A 16,728-nucleotide genomic window follows, 5' to 3' on the forward strand; every position below is an offset into this window, starting at 1 on the left:
AGATTTTGCTACATAATGTATATCAACAACTAAATCCTTACTTACTCTGATTCAAAATGCACTAAAATGGTGTCCAGACCTGGGGTCTCAACCATAAATTTTAAAATAATTCAGATGTGAAGACTGAGGGAGCAGATAAGCATCACTGCCAGACCTGGAATTTATTATCCAAAGACACAAAATAAGCTTTCTCTCTGTGACAACCCCCTACAGCACTCCTGGAGAAGGCATTTCCTGGACCCTCATCAGAATCAGCATCTGAAGTGTCACACTTTGGTTTTTTCCTCCATCTAGTACAGAAGGCAGCATTACTTCCTCAGGGAAGGGATCATTCAGGCACTGTAAAAGTGTCTCTCTCTTCAAGCTCATTGACCCTCATAGACCAAAATAACTTTTGAGACCAAGAGGAAGGATAAAAATCACAGCAAGATCCATACACAAATGTTTCCCTCTCAGATCGGGAAAAAATAAAAAATAGATGCAAAAAGCTCTCCTAAAAAATGCTGCTATGCCATCATCCTGTAACAGCCAGGATCTTGTAATACCTTCAAGCAGCAAACGAACAATAAATGTCCCCACAAAGCTTCAATACAAGCAGCAGATATCCCTCTCTCTTCATCTCTCCTGATGGAGCTGCTCCATTTTTTTATACATATTTAAGTATTCATTTGACAAGAGGGAAAGGATAACAGTTGCTTGGTACTGAAGACACTCACGAGGGATCCCTCAGACCCAGATTCAAGCTCTCTCACAGAATTATACCAAGAATTTCCCAGGGGTCTGCACCACAATATTTTTATCTCTGTTCCAAAATACTGCTGGACAAGAACACACAGAAAAGAGATTTGCCCTGGACAGTGCACAATCCAGTTATAAATCATCTACCTGGGAAATGAAGGAGATGCTCTTAGCCTAAGTGAACACTTTAACTATTGAGGTAAGATTTCCTCATGATTTCCCAATGTCTTCCTCTCTCCATGAGAAAAAATGTCCCCCTGTCCCAGGGTAAATACTTACCAGCAAAGCCCAATTCTATGAAGTCTTTTGAAGGGCCAGAATTTTCTGGTAGAAAACATATATACTCCACTGAAAAATTCCCAACCAGCTCTATGGAAAACAGCACTGGTTGTAATTGCTCCTGGTTTAACTCAATCAAAGTAAGAGCAAGATCAAACCCCCAAGACTGCACGTAGCGTCTTGAGAGCACAACAGATCAGTAAAGGCAGTGTGCTCTGTTATTTATGTGAACACCAGTGTTACTAAGAAATTTATTTTCACTGAAACTCTGTTGGCAATGCAGCTGGGAGAGATGTTTTTCAAGATTACTTTTTTGACCACTATGTCAGCACCAGAGGCAGCTGAAGGCTTTGAATTGATTAATTGATCCTGTGTTAGGAAACTTCCCTGGTTAATTCTTTTGCTCTACTTTAGGAAGGAGAAAGGAAGAGTGTCTCATCTTGCTCTAGTCCCCAAGCTATACTAGTTAAACTAACAGCACAACATTGCATGAAAAGGCTTTATGAAGGCTTATATAAGCTTTATCTGTCCTTGTAAATGAAAAACAGTTTCCATTTTTAAAACTAATTAAATTTAACCCTGTATCTCCACACCAATTTAATTTAGATGGATGCCACTTTACTGTTTAGGAATTGGAATTCAATAGATTAAGCAGAGAAGAGATTTGATAGACAGGAAAAGAGATGAAAACTGAAAAGCAGAAAAAGAAAAACAAACTAAGAAGAGGAAGAAGGCATAACAAGAAGATAGCTTAATACATCTAGAAGAGAAATCTTCTGAGTGCAGTACTGCTGGCCACTAATAGACAGAAAAATGTGGCCACAGGGAGACACTATTGAAGATTCTAGAAACAGAGCAACATACTTACAGAATTACTGAAAACATCACAAATAAATCCCAGATTTTGATGTTTGACAAACAAACCAAACCAAATATAAAAGAAACCCACCCAAAACCAAACAAAATCAAAACAATCAACAAACAAACCAAACCAAAACCAAACCACAAACAAAACTACTGAATCAGTCTGAGATCATTCCTGTGGGCATTGAGCATGTACCAGTAGCTGTAAGTCCTGTTTCAGGAAGGATCTGATTACACATTTGAGTTATCTAAGTGCTTCCAAGGCTGCAGCAAATTCTTTTTCCTTCTTGATTTCCACAGCGACTCACTTTTTTATTTGTGTTGTCACAATGCCCTCAGAAACTTTGCAATGGACTCAGTTAGGAGATAAAAAACTTGCCCAAATCCCTGAAATTACTTCTTGTTTTGCCTTGTGACTTTATTTCCAAAGCTTCATGTTTGTCTATTAAACCTCTTTCAGTTCTGCATGCCCATGAACAGAGCTGTCCTTTTCCATCAGCAATCCCAGGGTGCCTCTGCACCTGAGCTGGTTTGGGTGAACAACATGCAGTAACTGCACAAGAGGTTTAGGACAGAGGTGGGAATTTGGCTGTATAGAAGACGTGGATGCTTAACCTGAGGGAAAAAAGGCATATTAACTAGGTATGGAGCTTTTAGTTTAGAAAAGCAACTTAAAACTCTGTAGACCTTTTTTGCTTTGTAACACTCACGCAGGCTTAACATAGAGGTCGAGAAAATCTTACTAAAATGATGTAATAAATTGATAAAAATCTCAGGTAAGCCCTGTTGAGTTTTAAAGATGACAATGATGAGGGAGAAGCTTAACTTTTATATAATATTTTCTCATATTAAGATTTGTATTCTAAGCATATCACATTGCGATCTTTTAAATTACTTTTTTTTTTAATAAAGGTAGAAGAATAAGCAGAACAGAGAATTAGTTATTAAGTCTGTCACGACCTAAAATATTCAAAAGTCCTCTTTTTTTGACAGTTATAACTTAAAGAAACCAACACTGTTAGCCAAAAACCACACTGCAGGGACACCATATTAGTTTCTTACAGATGTCCCTCTTATTTATAACTAAATAAGAGTCAGAGGAAGGTGGATCAGGCTCCATCTTTCTATTTGCATGGAATTCATGCTCTTGGGCTACAGAGAGTTTTGGCAATCTCCCTGTAGGTGGTGGCTGTTAGGGCTGCTCCCTGCTCTCTCTCTGACTAGCTCAGGAGTCAGCAGCCTTGCCTTGATGTGGCCTCTGTGGCACACTGAGCTGTGTATTTGGGTCACTTATGTCTCTCCATCCCCTTCCCTTCTGACCCTCTGTCTAGCAAAAAAAAATAAAAATTACTGAAGTAGCATAAAGACAAAATTGATCACAGCATGGGTTTTCTACAGCATTACCTCTATCACCAGGACAGATCAAAATGGTTCTTATGAAAACTGAATCAAAACCAACCTGAGTGACTCAGAAAACTACAGATCCCCAAAAACTGGAAATTAACTGAATTTTTGTTCTATTGGGAAGCTCAGAAATGTAGGTTTCACTGGTGCTTTTTTATTTTTAATTGAGACAAAAATCATTTAAGCTCATATGTACCCCTATAGTGCTTCTTTAAAGATCAAAAAACAATAAGATAATAAAGAATGCAAATTTTCAGACAGCTCCTCACAGGGAGATGCTGTTTGAAGTAACAGTTCTCCCTCCCGCTCTGCTGCATCTGGCTTGCTTTTAATTATTAGCAAGGAAAATAACAAGTTCCACAGATGTGAATGCAAGCTCATTTTCACCCTCAGTTGACTTCTGCAACTTTCACACCAACACTGAGTTTGAGAACACGGAGAGATTTACACAAATGATGAGTAAGAGTATTGCTCATAATACTGAGTATTAAATAGAGCACAGGGATAACATGGAGGGTGCTTTTGAATCACAGTCATGAGGACTGTCACAACACACTACCTTAAAAACTTATGTTCAGTCCTCAGCTTTCACACACATTCCAGTGGCCTTAGGCAAGTACATGTGATTTACAATCATTTAGACAGAGATTTCTTTCTTTCTAAAAGGCTACAGTAGCACCTCAGTTTGAACATGGTGCACAGCAACTGCACATCAGGGCGCGAGATCCCTGTACACACGCACATGAGACAGGGAGATGCAAGAAGCTGCTATGGAGCTTGGTCACTCTGCCACTGCCTGACCTGCCCCAGCAGTACAGGGCTCCTTCAGAGCAGAAGAGAAGACAATGAGCAACATGCCAATATCCATCTGAGGCTTAGAAATAAAGGATCATTCCCACCTTCTCTGCTACACATGAGATGAAAAACTATTACATACCTCACTATTCAGCAGACTACAGTCAACCAAGAAAGGATGGCAAAGAGAGGAATATATACAGATAGAGGTGTACCTGCAGTCAATCCACTTACTTTGGATTTCCAGCCCCTGGCTTCTTTCTCCGGAATATGTTGAGGAAAGTGTTGGACTTGCAAGGTGCCTTGCCATCCCCGACATGCATACGCACCACATCTGAGGTGGTGAAGGCACTGCGGACGTTCCTCTCGGGCTTGGCAATAATGATGTACATCTTGGGAGTGAACATGCACCCCAGAGCCACTGTCACGCTCAGGCTCACTGCGAAACAGGTGGTGATGATCTTGTAGTTACTCCCGAAGTAGATGGGCACGAAGGCGAGCCAGATGATGCAAGTGGTGTACATGGTGAATGCAATGTACTTGGCCTCGTTGAAATTGGCAGGCACATTGCGAGTCTTGAAGGCGTAGTACGTGCAGCTCATGATGAGGAGTCCGTTGTAGCCCACAGGAGCCACGACGCCCAGGTTGCTGGTGTTGCAGATAAGGTAAACTTCCTTAATGCTGGGGTAGGAGAGGATGGGCATGGGGGGCTCCAGGATGATCAGCGTAATCACCAGCGTCAGCTGCACGCTGATCAGGATGGAGGCGATGACCACCTGGGCCCAGGCGCTCATGAAGCGCGGCTTGCGGGTGCAGATCTTCTTCTTGCTGCCCGCCAGGATGCGCGCGATGCGGTTGGTTTTGGTCACCAGAGCGGAATAGCACATGGCGGAGGAGAGGCCCACCAGGAGGCGCTGGAGGTAGCAGGAGGTCGTGGTGGGTTTAGCTATAAGGGTGAAAGGGCAGACGTAACCCAGAAAGATGCCAGCCAGGATTATATAGCAGAGCTCGCGGCTGGAGGACTTGACAACAGGGGTGTCTCTGTAGAGCACAAAGATAAGGGTGACAAACATGGTGACCAGGATCCCCAGGCAGGAAAAGACCACAGCCACAATAGACTCTATATTGCTCCACTGGAGATACTTTACAGGGATGGGTTCGCAGCCTGCAGTGGACAGAAGAGAAACAGAGTGTTAGAAAGGCAGCTCCTGGAAGAAACTTTTTTTGCTGGATCTCAGTATAATCCAAGCATTAGCATATGTCTACGTGATGTGTATTACTAAAACCGTTTTACAAAGGAGTCAACTGCATGATGGAAAAGTTTGGATTAATATGTTCAAAAAACAGCCATGCATTTTGGGTGTTCCAAACATTTCCTATGATGCTGCAACAGGAAATTAGATTTGGAAATATCTGCTTTTAGAGATACCTGATTACAAGCACAGAATACCAAAGGTACAGCTGGGAACAGAACACAGACAAAGTCACCATCATCTCTTCATTTCAGCAGGAAAAGCATTGTTGCAAACAGGTAGGTTTTTACCTTCTCAGATTAATTTATTCAATCATTACCACAATCACTATAGTTTGATCTACTACATTTTTTGAGAGTGGTTTTATAAATACCATAAATTAATCAGAGGTCTGTGGATGGAAAAGTGGTAATAAACCCAAAATTTTAATGGAACTATATCGTAGATACTACACCTTAGCACACTTCTGCTTTTTTCTCTTCACAGTATCTCATTCTTATTTTGTCATTTTTTTCCCTCTAAATAACATAATTTAATTCTCTTGGAAGAGTCAAACCCACAGAATATGCATGCCTTTAGATAAAAATTGGAAAGACTCTCCTTTCTGACTGGTACAGATGTGCAAATATATGTATCTGTTAAGACAGTACTTAACTGCTCTCTCCCACACTCAAGTTAAAGGAGTCTCTGGATATCTTCCTCACTGTGCTGAAATAATACCAGCAATAAACACTACAGAGAAAATAAAATCCTTTGTGTAACAAGATGTTGGTTGAGAGGCTGTTATGGACATCTTTCATTATGGCATTTTCTAATTTCTGTTCTTGACTGAGTAGTTCTAAAATGTTTTTAACATGTTTCTTTATCCCAAGAGAAGTATCCACAGCCTCTTCTACTTCTTGTTTCTGTCCTCCTCCAGTTTCTCTTTGACACAACTCAACTTTTCTGCCTTTCCCCCAACTCTCAAGTATCTTTCCTCCCAGTCCCCCACCATCCTTGTCTCTGTTCACCTAACAGTTCAGGTTTTTTAGCCACCTCTCCACCCAGATATCTTCATTACAAACTGCTGCTCCAGCTTTTCTGGTCCTGGACTGGCTGCTCATTAACTCCACCTAAATTCTTAGGCATGGCCAAAAAGAACAAGGAAAAGATGTTAATGTCAGCAAGCTTGTGAGAGAAGCATTTTTCCTCTAATTTTTGCTGCTAGATCTTAACAGGGCCCCTGATGTTGTGATGGGCAAAAGTTGTGCTCAATTCCTTCCTCCTCAGTGAGGAGTGTATTTAGAGAAACCAACTATGAAAAAAAGGTTTCTGAGTCTCACAGTTTTGCCTAATTTATATGCATCTTCCATATGGTGACAAAAAGTACCATCAGACATTTCTGCTCTAATGTAGATACCTGTATTGTACTGTAAAGTCCTTCCTTCCAAATAATTGAGAAGTAAGACAAGGTATGGATGAGGGTGGAACAGTTTTACTGTAACCTCATTTTGAGAAACAGGAGAAAAAAAATTTTTGTTTAAATTAAAAAAAAAAATTAGCCCAAGGCAAAGTCCTGACATGGAAAATTTCTTCTTGAACTTTTAATGTCTGCCAATGTCATGTGAACTGAAAGAAGGTTTTGTAATTCTGTCCACTTTGTCTCCAAGCTGACTTAACTACAGGTGTTGTTCTTACACATGCCCATAACATGAAAAACATTAGAAATTATAGCAATGGCTACCAACGGTCTTATTTTATAAAGAAAATATTATAAAATAAAGAGAAAATTTTATAAAGAAAATTAATTTGCTCAATACGGTCTGCTCAAGACTCAGGAAATCCATACTTCTAGCCAATACTTTTGTGGTGAAATAGGAAGGAAAACCTCTTTATTAGAAGTGTGAACATTTGGCCATTAGCTTTAGCAGCCCTGACTGGAACCTGGCTCCTCTATGATTTAATAAAAGACTAAGGATCAGAAGCTCTTGCTCATTGATTAATAAAAGTGAAGCTCTTCTCATACAAGAATCTGGTCAGTCATTGTTGGAAGGTTTAAGTTTTAATATGGACTTTAAGCTTAACAACATCAAGACTTACTCACATTACTCCATTTTAAACTATATTTTCAGGGGCTTAACCCAGATCCAACATGGTAGTTAAGCCTATCATTTACTCTAAGCTTATCCCATGCAAGATTTGCTTAGAAATGTTTCATTAAACCCATGTAATTCCTGTGCACCAGCAAGCCCAAGAACCACATATTGTACAAACTGCAAAAAGTTCCCTAGGCTGCTTATTACCAGCTAACAGTTGTTGGTTGTCAGCACCTGTGGAGGTGGGTCATTTCCCAGCTCGGAGAAAGTGGGCTCTGGAGCCCCACTGAGACTGGGGGAGGATACTCAGGAAATTGTGCATGCATTTACAAAACAAAACAAAACAGCCCCCTCAACAATTAAACTAAACCTCAAAAAAATCAGAGCAAAAGCTTCACAGTTAAAGTTTTCTGGTAAAAGCTGTCTAGTAGTTTTCATGAACTATTTTCCCTGCATTTTGACTGTGAATAATTTCCAAGATCAGAAGGCTAATCAATTTTTTTATTACTATATTCATAGCACAAGGACAATGAGAGAAACTATGATGTTTTCTGAGGTCATTAACCCATCCCAGTTAACTGATGGCCCCAAAACCTTATGATTCTTTTCATAAGACTATAAAACTTCCTTTCCTATCTTGTTTTATTGCTTATTTAAGATAATTTATGTAAACTGAGTTTACTAGCTTGCATGCATCCATCTTATATTATATTCTGGTACTATAAAAGATTTTTCTTGGCACAAGGTCTAAGGTACTGGCTTTAGTGACTATTTCTCAGGTCAGGTTTTCATCATCTATGGTGAGAAATCCTTTGTGTCCGCTGAGTCCATTTCACTGCATTCATATTTAAGGGAAGCAATCTAAAAAAATTGTGTACATTTAAAAATAAAATGAAAATGTCACTAAATGGTTGCTGAGCCACAGAGACTGATTTCAAATGGAGAAAATGAGCACCTTGAAAAACATGTCTTACAAAATAGGTTAGTATGTACTTCACATTTCTTAAAAGGATTAAGGATTTTAGAGCCTCCATCTGGGATGGAAAATGAGTCTAAAACCACATACATGTTTAGCATTTAAGATTTAAGGCAAAGGGAAAAACAATCTGCACTGTGAGATGTTACCGCCTGTGTCTAGATGCTATGGTGACTGTCAGGGTATGAATACAACACATAAAATCAAGCTATAAAAACACATTTGATGGGAGTCCTGGCAAGAAAAGAGAATTCCAGATTAAATCATACCAATGGTGACTCCCACAAAGTTCAAGAGACAGAGTTTATCTAGATAATTCCCCTTCTTCTAAATATTAGGATGGCATCAGCTTCCTTTCACAGCTTTGTACTTTGTAGTATAGTTCAAGTAAATCAATTTTAGGGGTTAAAAAAGAAGGTTTTTTCTTCAATTAGATTGAAGAAGCTGTGCGGGAGCAGACTGCCATTTCAATGTTCTCTAGGAAATAAGTCGATGGCTATGCTGTCATTTGGCTGAGGTTACTGTGATTTCAGAACAGCAGCAGTCCAGTCTCCTTGCTGAGAAGAAACACAAATCAGCAGGTCATCTACTGATTTCATTAAAAGTTAATAGATTGCAACATGCCCTGGAGATTTTTTCCAGCACTGATTCTTTCCGCAACACTTTTCAGCAGTGCCTGTCATTTTGACATGACCCCTTTTGAGCAACTCTGAGCAGCTGGTAGCTCTGAACCATATTCTTTCAAGTGCATATTGATCTCTCACCAGGTTTTTGTTCTGGCTTCTTTTTAATCAATAGAACCCTTTTTCTTCCCTGAAGAGTAGATACAAGCAATTCTGTGAACCTCCAAGACCAGCAAAACCTGATTGTGTATGGATATCTGCTTTAAAATTAGCAGATGCTGGTGTCCTAGGAGCAGGAATTGAATATGGGCTTTTCAAATAGGACATTTATGAAAGGTTCTGTGGATTTTTTTGTGTCTATTAATACCAGATGTGTTTCTGTGATTTGAGCCCTTACAGAATATAGTTTTCATTAACTCCTCTACTTACAACCCACTGACATGAAACCTGAAGGGTCTGAAGATTGCTGTATCCTGACAAATATGTTTTAGCTGCATACCAGAGCAGGGGCAGGGCAGGGCAGGGTGGTGGGAGTGGGAGGTATGGAATATAGACATTTACACACACACATCTGGGATACAACCATAACTTACTTTCCATGGAAAGCCAAGTCAGAAAATGAGTCACATTTACCAGTCTCTTGTGATTAATACTGTATTTTTACCTGGAGAAGTAGCTAGCTTTCTTCTCAAAATACATGCTCTGAGGGCTCATTTGGCTTCAATTACTAGCTTGAAGTATCTTATAGAAGAAAATAACTGAAGTTTGAGGATTTTGCCTATGTGCTAAAAGTTGCAGCAATATCTGTCAGCCAGTCACAGTAAAGGACAAAGATGTGTTAAGTTGCACATTTGATCTTTGGCTAGGTGTTTAGATTGTTTCTGTGACTAGAAATAATGCCCTGCTGAATGCTGACATCCAAGATCTGCAGAAGCGACATGGGGCAGAGGTGCCTTTAGTCTTTCATAGTGATACAAAGCAATTGTTAAGGTCAGGGTGATACTTCTCAATGTGTTGTAGCTTTTTTTTTGGGGGGTAGTGGTTGCTGCAAAGCCCAGAGCAGAAGTGGAGGTTGACCTTGATAGGTAAAAAATAAACAGAAGGGTGTCAAAGCATGCAACTCATCTAGGCATATACACAAGGGAGACTTAACTCATTCCAGACAGCTTTTCTCAGGATTTTAAAATTCCTCTTGCTGGTGGGTCCAGTGGGAATAATCTTTATATAAAACAAGAGTCCAGTAATCAGTTACTGAAGGTCCTGAAATCCCAGATAAAGTGCTACTAATTGCATGTTAAAATGGTCAGAAAAGAGTATCAAGTCAATATGACAAGAATGCACTGAACTCTTGCAACAGTCACTGCTAAATTGCAGCAAATGCTGCTGAGTTCATTAGAGTCTTAACAGCTTTATTAATATTTGTGCTAAATGAAGGAAAGGAACCGACAGACTAGAACATTTCTTTCTGGCAGAAATTTTGCTGTCTTTATTGTCTCTGCTGTTGCACTAAGCTGAAAGACAGTCACCCTAAACTGCAGTGGAACATGTGTCCAAATATGTACCTTTAATATCTCTGCCACCTTACTGTCCAGCGCACAGCACTTTCCTCGTGTCCTGCAGGAAAAGAATGTGTTTGGAGGGATACATGCCTACCTGTCAGGTCAGCATTTGGCCACCAGCCGAGCTCACAGGCTTTACAGGTGAATTCATCCTGAACAAATTCATTCTCCTTGCAAGCAGTGCAAATCCAGCAGCAGCTCACTTCTCCTTTCCTGATCACCTGCAATACAAAATACATCCTTGGTTCTCATCCTCTATCAGAAAACAAAGAGGCACACTCCATCACCCCCCAGCAAACACACAATACAATACAGTGTTTAAAACATGACAGGATTCCTGTGTATGGCACATTTCAAACAGCTAGAAAACACCAATCATGATTTTGTATTGATCCCTGTATTAAAATCTGTGCTAAGGAATTCAAGGATAACCTCTGGCGACAATTTTATTTTGTTTTGAGGAGAGCTGTTCTGAGTTAAAAGTACAAAACCATTTTCCCTCTGGTACAGAGGCATGGTGAATGTCATATTTTCAATCAAACTTGAGGCTTAATCTGTGAGATGGCAGAGGTCAGGACAAGCAGCTCAGCCCATGCTTAATATCTATTGCATAGTAAAGACCAGTAAACAAATTCAAAGGTTAGAATCAGGAGTAATTAATGCATATAAATACATATATATGCATGTACACACAAGCACATTCACATAAACATACATTCCAATTGATTTGGAAGTCTCTTTGGGGCTCATTACACAAGTGAAAATAGAAATTTAAATAAGAACAAATTGCAAAACATCCTGCTAAAAGGATCCATTGGGTTTTAGCAGAAAAAAAAAGCAAGTAGTGACCAACCTCATGCTTCGGAGCAGCTCTTTTAGGGACAAATGTCCCTGAAAAATTTCTTTCTTTGCTGTGAGGGCTGCTAAATGTCATGATCCAATGCTGAAAAGATTATTTCCTTGTCTTTATTCCTAGTTTCATTACCCTGAGGCTGAAAGAAAGATTAAGGGTATCTCTGGCTCCTAGGGCTCTGACAAAGACTCTGCCCTTGTTTGCCAGGAAGGAGGAATCCAGCCTTTTCTTCCAGAACTTCCTATCCATCTATATGCAGAGATGAGTACAGCAGTGAAATGCAAAATGTTGTTTTATTGAATACTAGCTTTGTGGGCTTTTTTTTTTGTTTAACATTTCCTCATGCAGTCTGTGGAGAGAGTCCAATAAGCTTCAAGGAGAGCTGAAGCTGGTATTTTTATGCCTAGTGTTTACATATACACACATACACAAACTGCACAACCTCAAAAACAGAAAAAAGATGTTTCGGAGGGTGGTAAATACCAATAATGTTTCTCCTCCAAGATGTTGGAGTGTGTCACTGTGCCTCTGCCAAATCATCAGTTGCTTATTATTTAGAGTAGCAATATAGAAATAAAAAGCTGCAAATGTGCTTATTAAATTAAAATAGAAAGGGAAGTCTACTCTAAGGAGATTTTGCTGAATGGCTTCATGCCATTTTAAACTTAATGCATCCATACCATTCTGAGAGTGGTGAAACATCTCTTTATATCATCCAGACATGACTGGTAGCAAATTATTTGTAGCCTGATGCAAGTGCTACTCTTTGGTGCACACAGTTATTTCATTTGTGTTTCTATTCATCCTGTTGCAAACATGAGATATAAATAGGCATTGGGTTTGTTGGATTTTTTTTTCAACTTTTCCTTGCAGGTGTAACTGCTGGAACAAAATACTGGACTCCTGTGGGTCACAATATTTTCAAGATCAGCCCCCAGGTGAATCACAGCCACTGAATGTTGTAGGCAATGACTAAGTGAAAATCTTTCTCACATAAAGTGAAACTCAAATTCTGTCACACTAGAAGATTCTGCATCCGTACAAATGGCAATTTTAGAAAACATGGGCCTGTATATACTGTTGTTAGAGAAAGATATTAGTCTAGGATTCTATCATTTTGGCATTCTTGAAGGAAAGGAAGTCCTACCCATTGGCTGGAAAGGAGCTTGCTTGGGTTTAGGAAAAAAACACTGACTGGATATTCCTATTTCTACAGCAGAAAGTAGGTGTCTGAGGCACACCTTGATCTGGCCCTTCAGGCAAGGCTCACTGCACACCGACCGGACCATTCCACTCTTATTCATCTGAATCCTGTAGTCATCAATGTTGAGCACGCCCTCGTGCCAGGTCCCAACCAGGACGTAGTCGTAGCGGTTGGGCTCTATGTACTGCAGGTTCATGATGTCATATCTGCAAGGAAAAAACAATGAGTCACTGTCCTGCGACATAAAGGACAAAAATTTACCTTGCTCTTTTTCTTCTGCCTCTAAATATTCAAGTTATCCCCCAATTCCAGGGACTTGTGTTTCACAAAAACCCAAAATCCTTTAGGATTTGCTGCAGAATCACAGGAAGTGTCAGCTCTGATTTGCACACAAATGCTGATTGCCTGCCTTGCTTGCATAAAATTATGGGTAAAAAGTTGTGTGTCCAGGAAGAACTGTACACCAAAGACAGTAAACTCTGCTGAAGATGCATGTGTAGGCAACGTCTGGGTGCTGCTAGTTCAAATAATTTGTCAAAACTTCTTTAACCTTCAGTTGGTGTCTCCGTGCAGTCCGGTTGTAATATAGCCCTTGCTGGGAGCTCTTAAGCAGAAATGCTCAGACCAATCAAACTGGTTTGCCAGAAGTTAGCTGTAAGCTCTAAGTTCGACCATTCATTTCATGCAGCCCAGTGATCCTGTCAGGAAAAGTTAGCACCTCAGTCACAACATTTACTTCCTCACCCTAGGCAAGGAAGAGAGCACTTCCCAAGGCTAAGGTAAGGGAAGCAAAAAAAACTGCTACAATAAACATCCAGCCTGTCCCGTTGCCTTCAGTGTGTTGGACCTGAGGTGTGTGCATCCCTTCTTGATAGTTATTCTATTCATTCTTTTACCCATAGAACGTAACTTGATTCTTAGTAGGAAATAAACAAGAATGGAAGAATGAATGTTGGAGAGTGTACAGAGAGGAAGAACCACAAAAGAGGCTAAACCCACATACTGGTTTCTTAAGATGGGAAGGGGGAGGATTTTGTTTAATAAATGACAAGAGAAAGAGCACTGAGAACAAGGAATCAGCATTAAAGCTGAAAATAACAAAGCATCCTATATTTTCCAAGCCTGGGATTTACTGTCTTGCTCTTCTGTACTGGATTGGCTTAGTCTCCAGAGGAAAAAAATCTTTTGTTTATAATGGGCATTGCTAATCTGTACATTCTTTAAGAATGAAAGGTAAGGTAAACAAAGTACAAACCATAAATAAAATTGGGATGTTTGGTTGTGAGCAAAGAGAGACATCCATTTGTTTCTTTTCCGTTTTGAGGTTCAAATATGCAAAATTTCAACTCTCTCTGCACTACACAGAGGGAAGAGGTGCTAGAATTATTCTCTAGAGTAGAGCAGAGTAATTTTCTTAACTAAGTCTTTGTTAAAGATGATTTAAAGAAATGCATATTTACAGCTGTAATTAGACCTCAGTTTTGCAAATATGCATGCTCAGATAATGCCAGTGCCACTGCAGAGCTCCATTGAATCACGTGTGTAAAGCACCCCTGCCACTCAGTTCAATGGAGTTCCAAGCAGCAGGCAGAGCCATTGGTTGGGAATTGGCCACTAATCAAGACATTGCTTAGGAAACGGGTAAATTTCAAATTCATTAGGGAACAATTGCTTCTCATATCTCAGCTCTAACACTAAAGGAAGTGCCTAAAAAAAGAAATGCTGTTTCCAGGCTTGTGAAGAATCAGGATAACAAGAAGCAGTGAAAGTCAGGCATTTCATAATGGATGCTCAACAGACAGGAGTAAAGCTCAGTAGAAATGTGCATTCCTCTCCCTAGCAAGGAAAATGTACTTGGATTTCAGTTTGACCTTATATTAGACTGACACAAAATCAGTTACTCTGGGCTGGAAAATTAATTCAGGAAGGGGAATAAAAGATTGCTAAAACCTCACATTCCCTTAATGGAATTTTTGAGCCCACATACTTTTTTCATTTTTACAAAAATACATCACAAGGCACAGAGTGACATTAATGCAATATCAATTAAGAGGTTCTCCTGTGTTCTTGTAATACTATTCCCTTTCCTATAGGTTACCTGTCAAAGAATAAAGTATGTAGATTAAAAGCTCTTACACAGCCTTGCATTATGACAAGTTGTAGTACAATGTTTGCAGCTTTGATATGCAGCTTGAATTTTAAGTAGAAAAATGTGGTCTAGAAAATACACTTGGTATATGGAGATGTGCTTAAGTTCTTCATCCTTTCCTTCTTTTTCTTAAGGAAAAATCTGTGCTTCGAGCAAAGACAAATTCAGCGCTGGAATACCTCCTCCCATCCCCTTGCTCACATATGTACAACTTTAACAACTTTGGGCTGTGTCCATGCTAAAAATTATGATCCCAAAAGAAGAGGATTTGACAAGAGTTGTGAAGTTCTCAGAGTGTGAGACTTCTTGGAGGCAGCTGTATTTCACACACACATGGCAGCATTTAAAGAAGCCATTCAAACATCCATCAGGTAAAAAATTAATCCTTCTTTTTAACAAGCTCTCTGGTATATTGGGAAATGATGTGACCCAGTGGGTGGTGTCTTATGAGCAAGTTACTTGTAAGGCAAGCCAGAATATAAATCAGCTGGTCACAGGCACACTCTTGTTCCAGTTAAATTGAGATAGCTGAAGTTACCTTTTCCCACAGCCATAATACCTCACTGATACTGATGTTTGCTATCCTGTAAGACAGGAGGGAAAAGAGATACTGAGCAATGCTGGGATGTAAATGGATGAAATAAACACCCGTTAATCCAAACTTTGAAACAAAAATACATATTTAAAAAAAATTGTTTACATGCAAGTTTGAAGGCTTTACATAAGGCAAAATTTGATTATTCACTCAAAGCACTAGGGTAGATAGCGTTGCCATGACTGAAGCCTGAACAGCTGTTGGAAATTTGGAACTAAATAGACTTACGTGGTTCTAAGTCCAAGTCTAGTTAAGATGAAAAGTTTCATGTAGGTGAAACTTTTGTCCTAGTTTGTGAACCTCAGCATTTCTCCACATATCAAAGGTTCATTGTTGGAGCTGAAAGTTCTCCTGCCTGTTGTCACAAAGCATTTATGGTCAGAGGTCTATGCAAATCATTTGCTCTAGAGAGGAAAGGTTCTTCATACCAAGCACAAGATAAAAGGAGGCAATTACCTAGAATGGACCAGAGCTAAAAGATATGTCTTATTCCAGAGAAGGATGTTGTGTTGACTATTGCATCCTTCACACCTTCTCCAGCCATTTCTGGAAATTTGAGTGATGTGATTGCTACAGAGGAAGGAACTGGGAGCTACTCAATGAAAGTAAAAAGTGCAGTAAATTTACCAGCATGTTCTTAATGACAGTAAAGAGAGCACAGACAGCTGAGTTTCCAGAGTTATAGCCATGTCATTCTTTCCCAGAGGCAGTGTAGCCAGCTAAATGACTACATTTGTGCCCTTCCAATAAAAGTTTCCTTTGTATTTCTGCATAAGAGATACTCAAAGAAAAGATTCTTCACAGAAGAAATACACCTTTGGCTACACACTTTGTGTTTCCCAATCTCATTTTGATAAAAGCCTTGAAACAATGAATTGAGCCTGAGATAGAAAAAAAGTTGTGTCTAAACAAATGGTTAAGGTTTCATGAAGCTGTATGGGTTTCAAAACAGAAGATTATGGGAGTGCCAGACAAACATAACTATAGGCAACTCTATCTGCTCTGCTCATCATGATGACAATTAAGATTTTGTGGGAGTCAATTGCTCAAAGAACCTCACAGATTTTGAAAATTATGAGAAAGTTTGCTGCCTTCTAAGAAGAATATTATTTCACCTTGGGAAGTTGATTTGTTCACATGATTTGAGGACAAGATGTCTAAAAACATTTTGCACATTTGTGTGACATTCTTGCACTTGCATAGAGAAGTCAAAAAACGAAGAAATTTCATAGCAGGCTGACTTTGCTATATTTAGGTTTTGTATGTGGTCCATTTTGCTAAGGTACAAAAACTCCTGGGTATTGACACAGTGCTATGGTCTGTTCACTGATGCATGAAGAGACTTCCCACACAAAGCCGTG

The 16,728-nt window shown here is 39.6% G+C and overlaps 1 protein-coding gene across 3 annotated transcripts in view; it reads right to left on the bottom strand.

Annotated features, from left to right (window-relative positions):
* Positions 1-16,728, bottom strand: part of GRM1 (glutamate metabotropic receptor 1) — a 177,868-nt gene that overhangs the window by 23,468 nt on the left and 137,672 nt on the right. For all 3 annotated transcript variants that reach the window (XM_058801077.1, XM_058801079.1, XM_058801078.1), the window contains exons 5-7: positions 12,661-12,829; positions 10,661-10,787; positions 4,315-5,245 (exon numbers count right to left, since the gene is read on the bottom strand). In XM_058801077.1, the coding sequence (XP_058657060.1) occupies positions 4,315-5,245; positions 10,661-10,787; positions 12,661-12,829 (1,227 nt within the window). The remainder of the gene's footprint in view (positions 1-4,314; positions 5,246-10,660; positions 10,788-12,660; positions 12,830-16,728) is intronic.

Source organism: Ammospiza caudacuta, chromosome 3 (genome assembly GCF_027887145.1).
Source record: "Ammospiza caudacuta isolate bAmmCau1 chromosome 3, bAmmCau1.pri, whole genome shotgun sequence".
NCBI lineage: Eukaryota > Metazoa > Chordata > Aves > Passeriformes > Passerellidae > Ammospiza > Ammospiza caudacuta.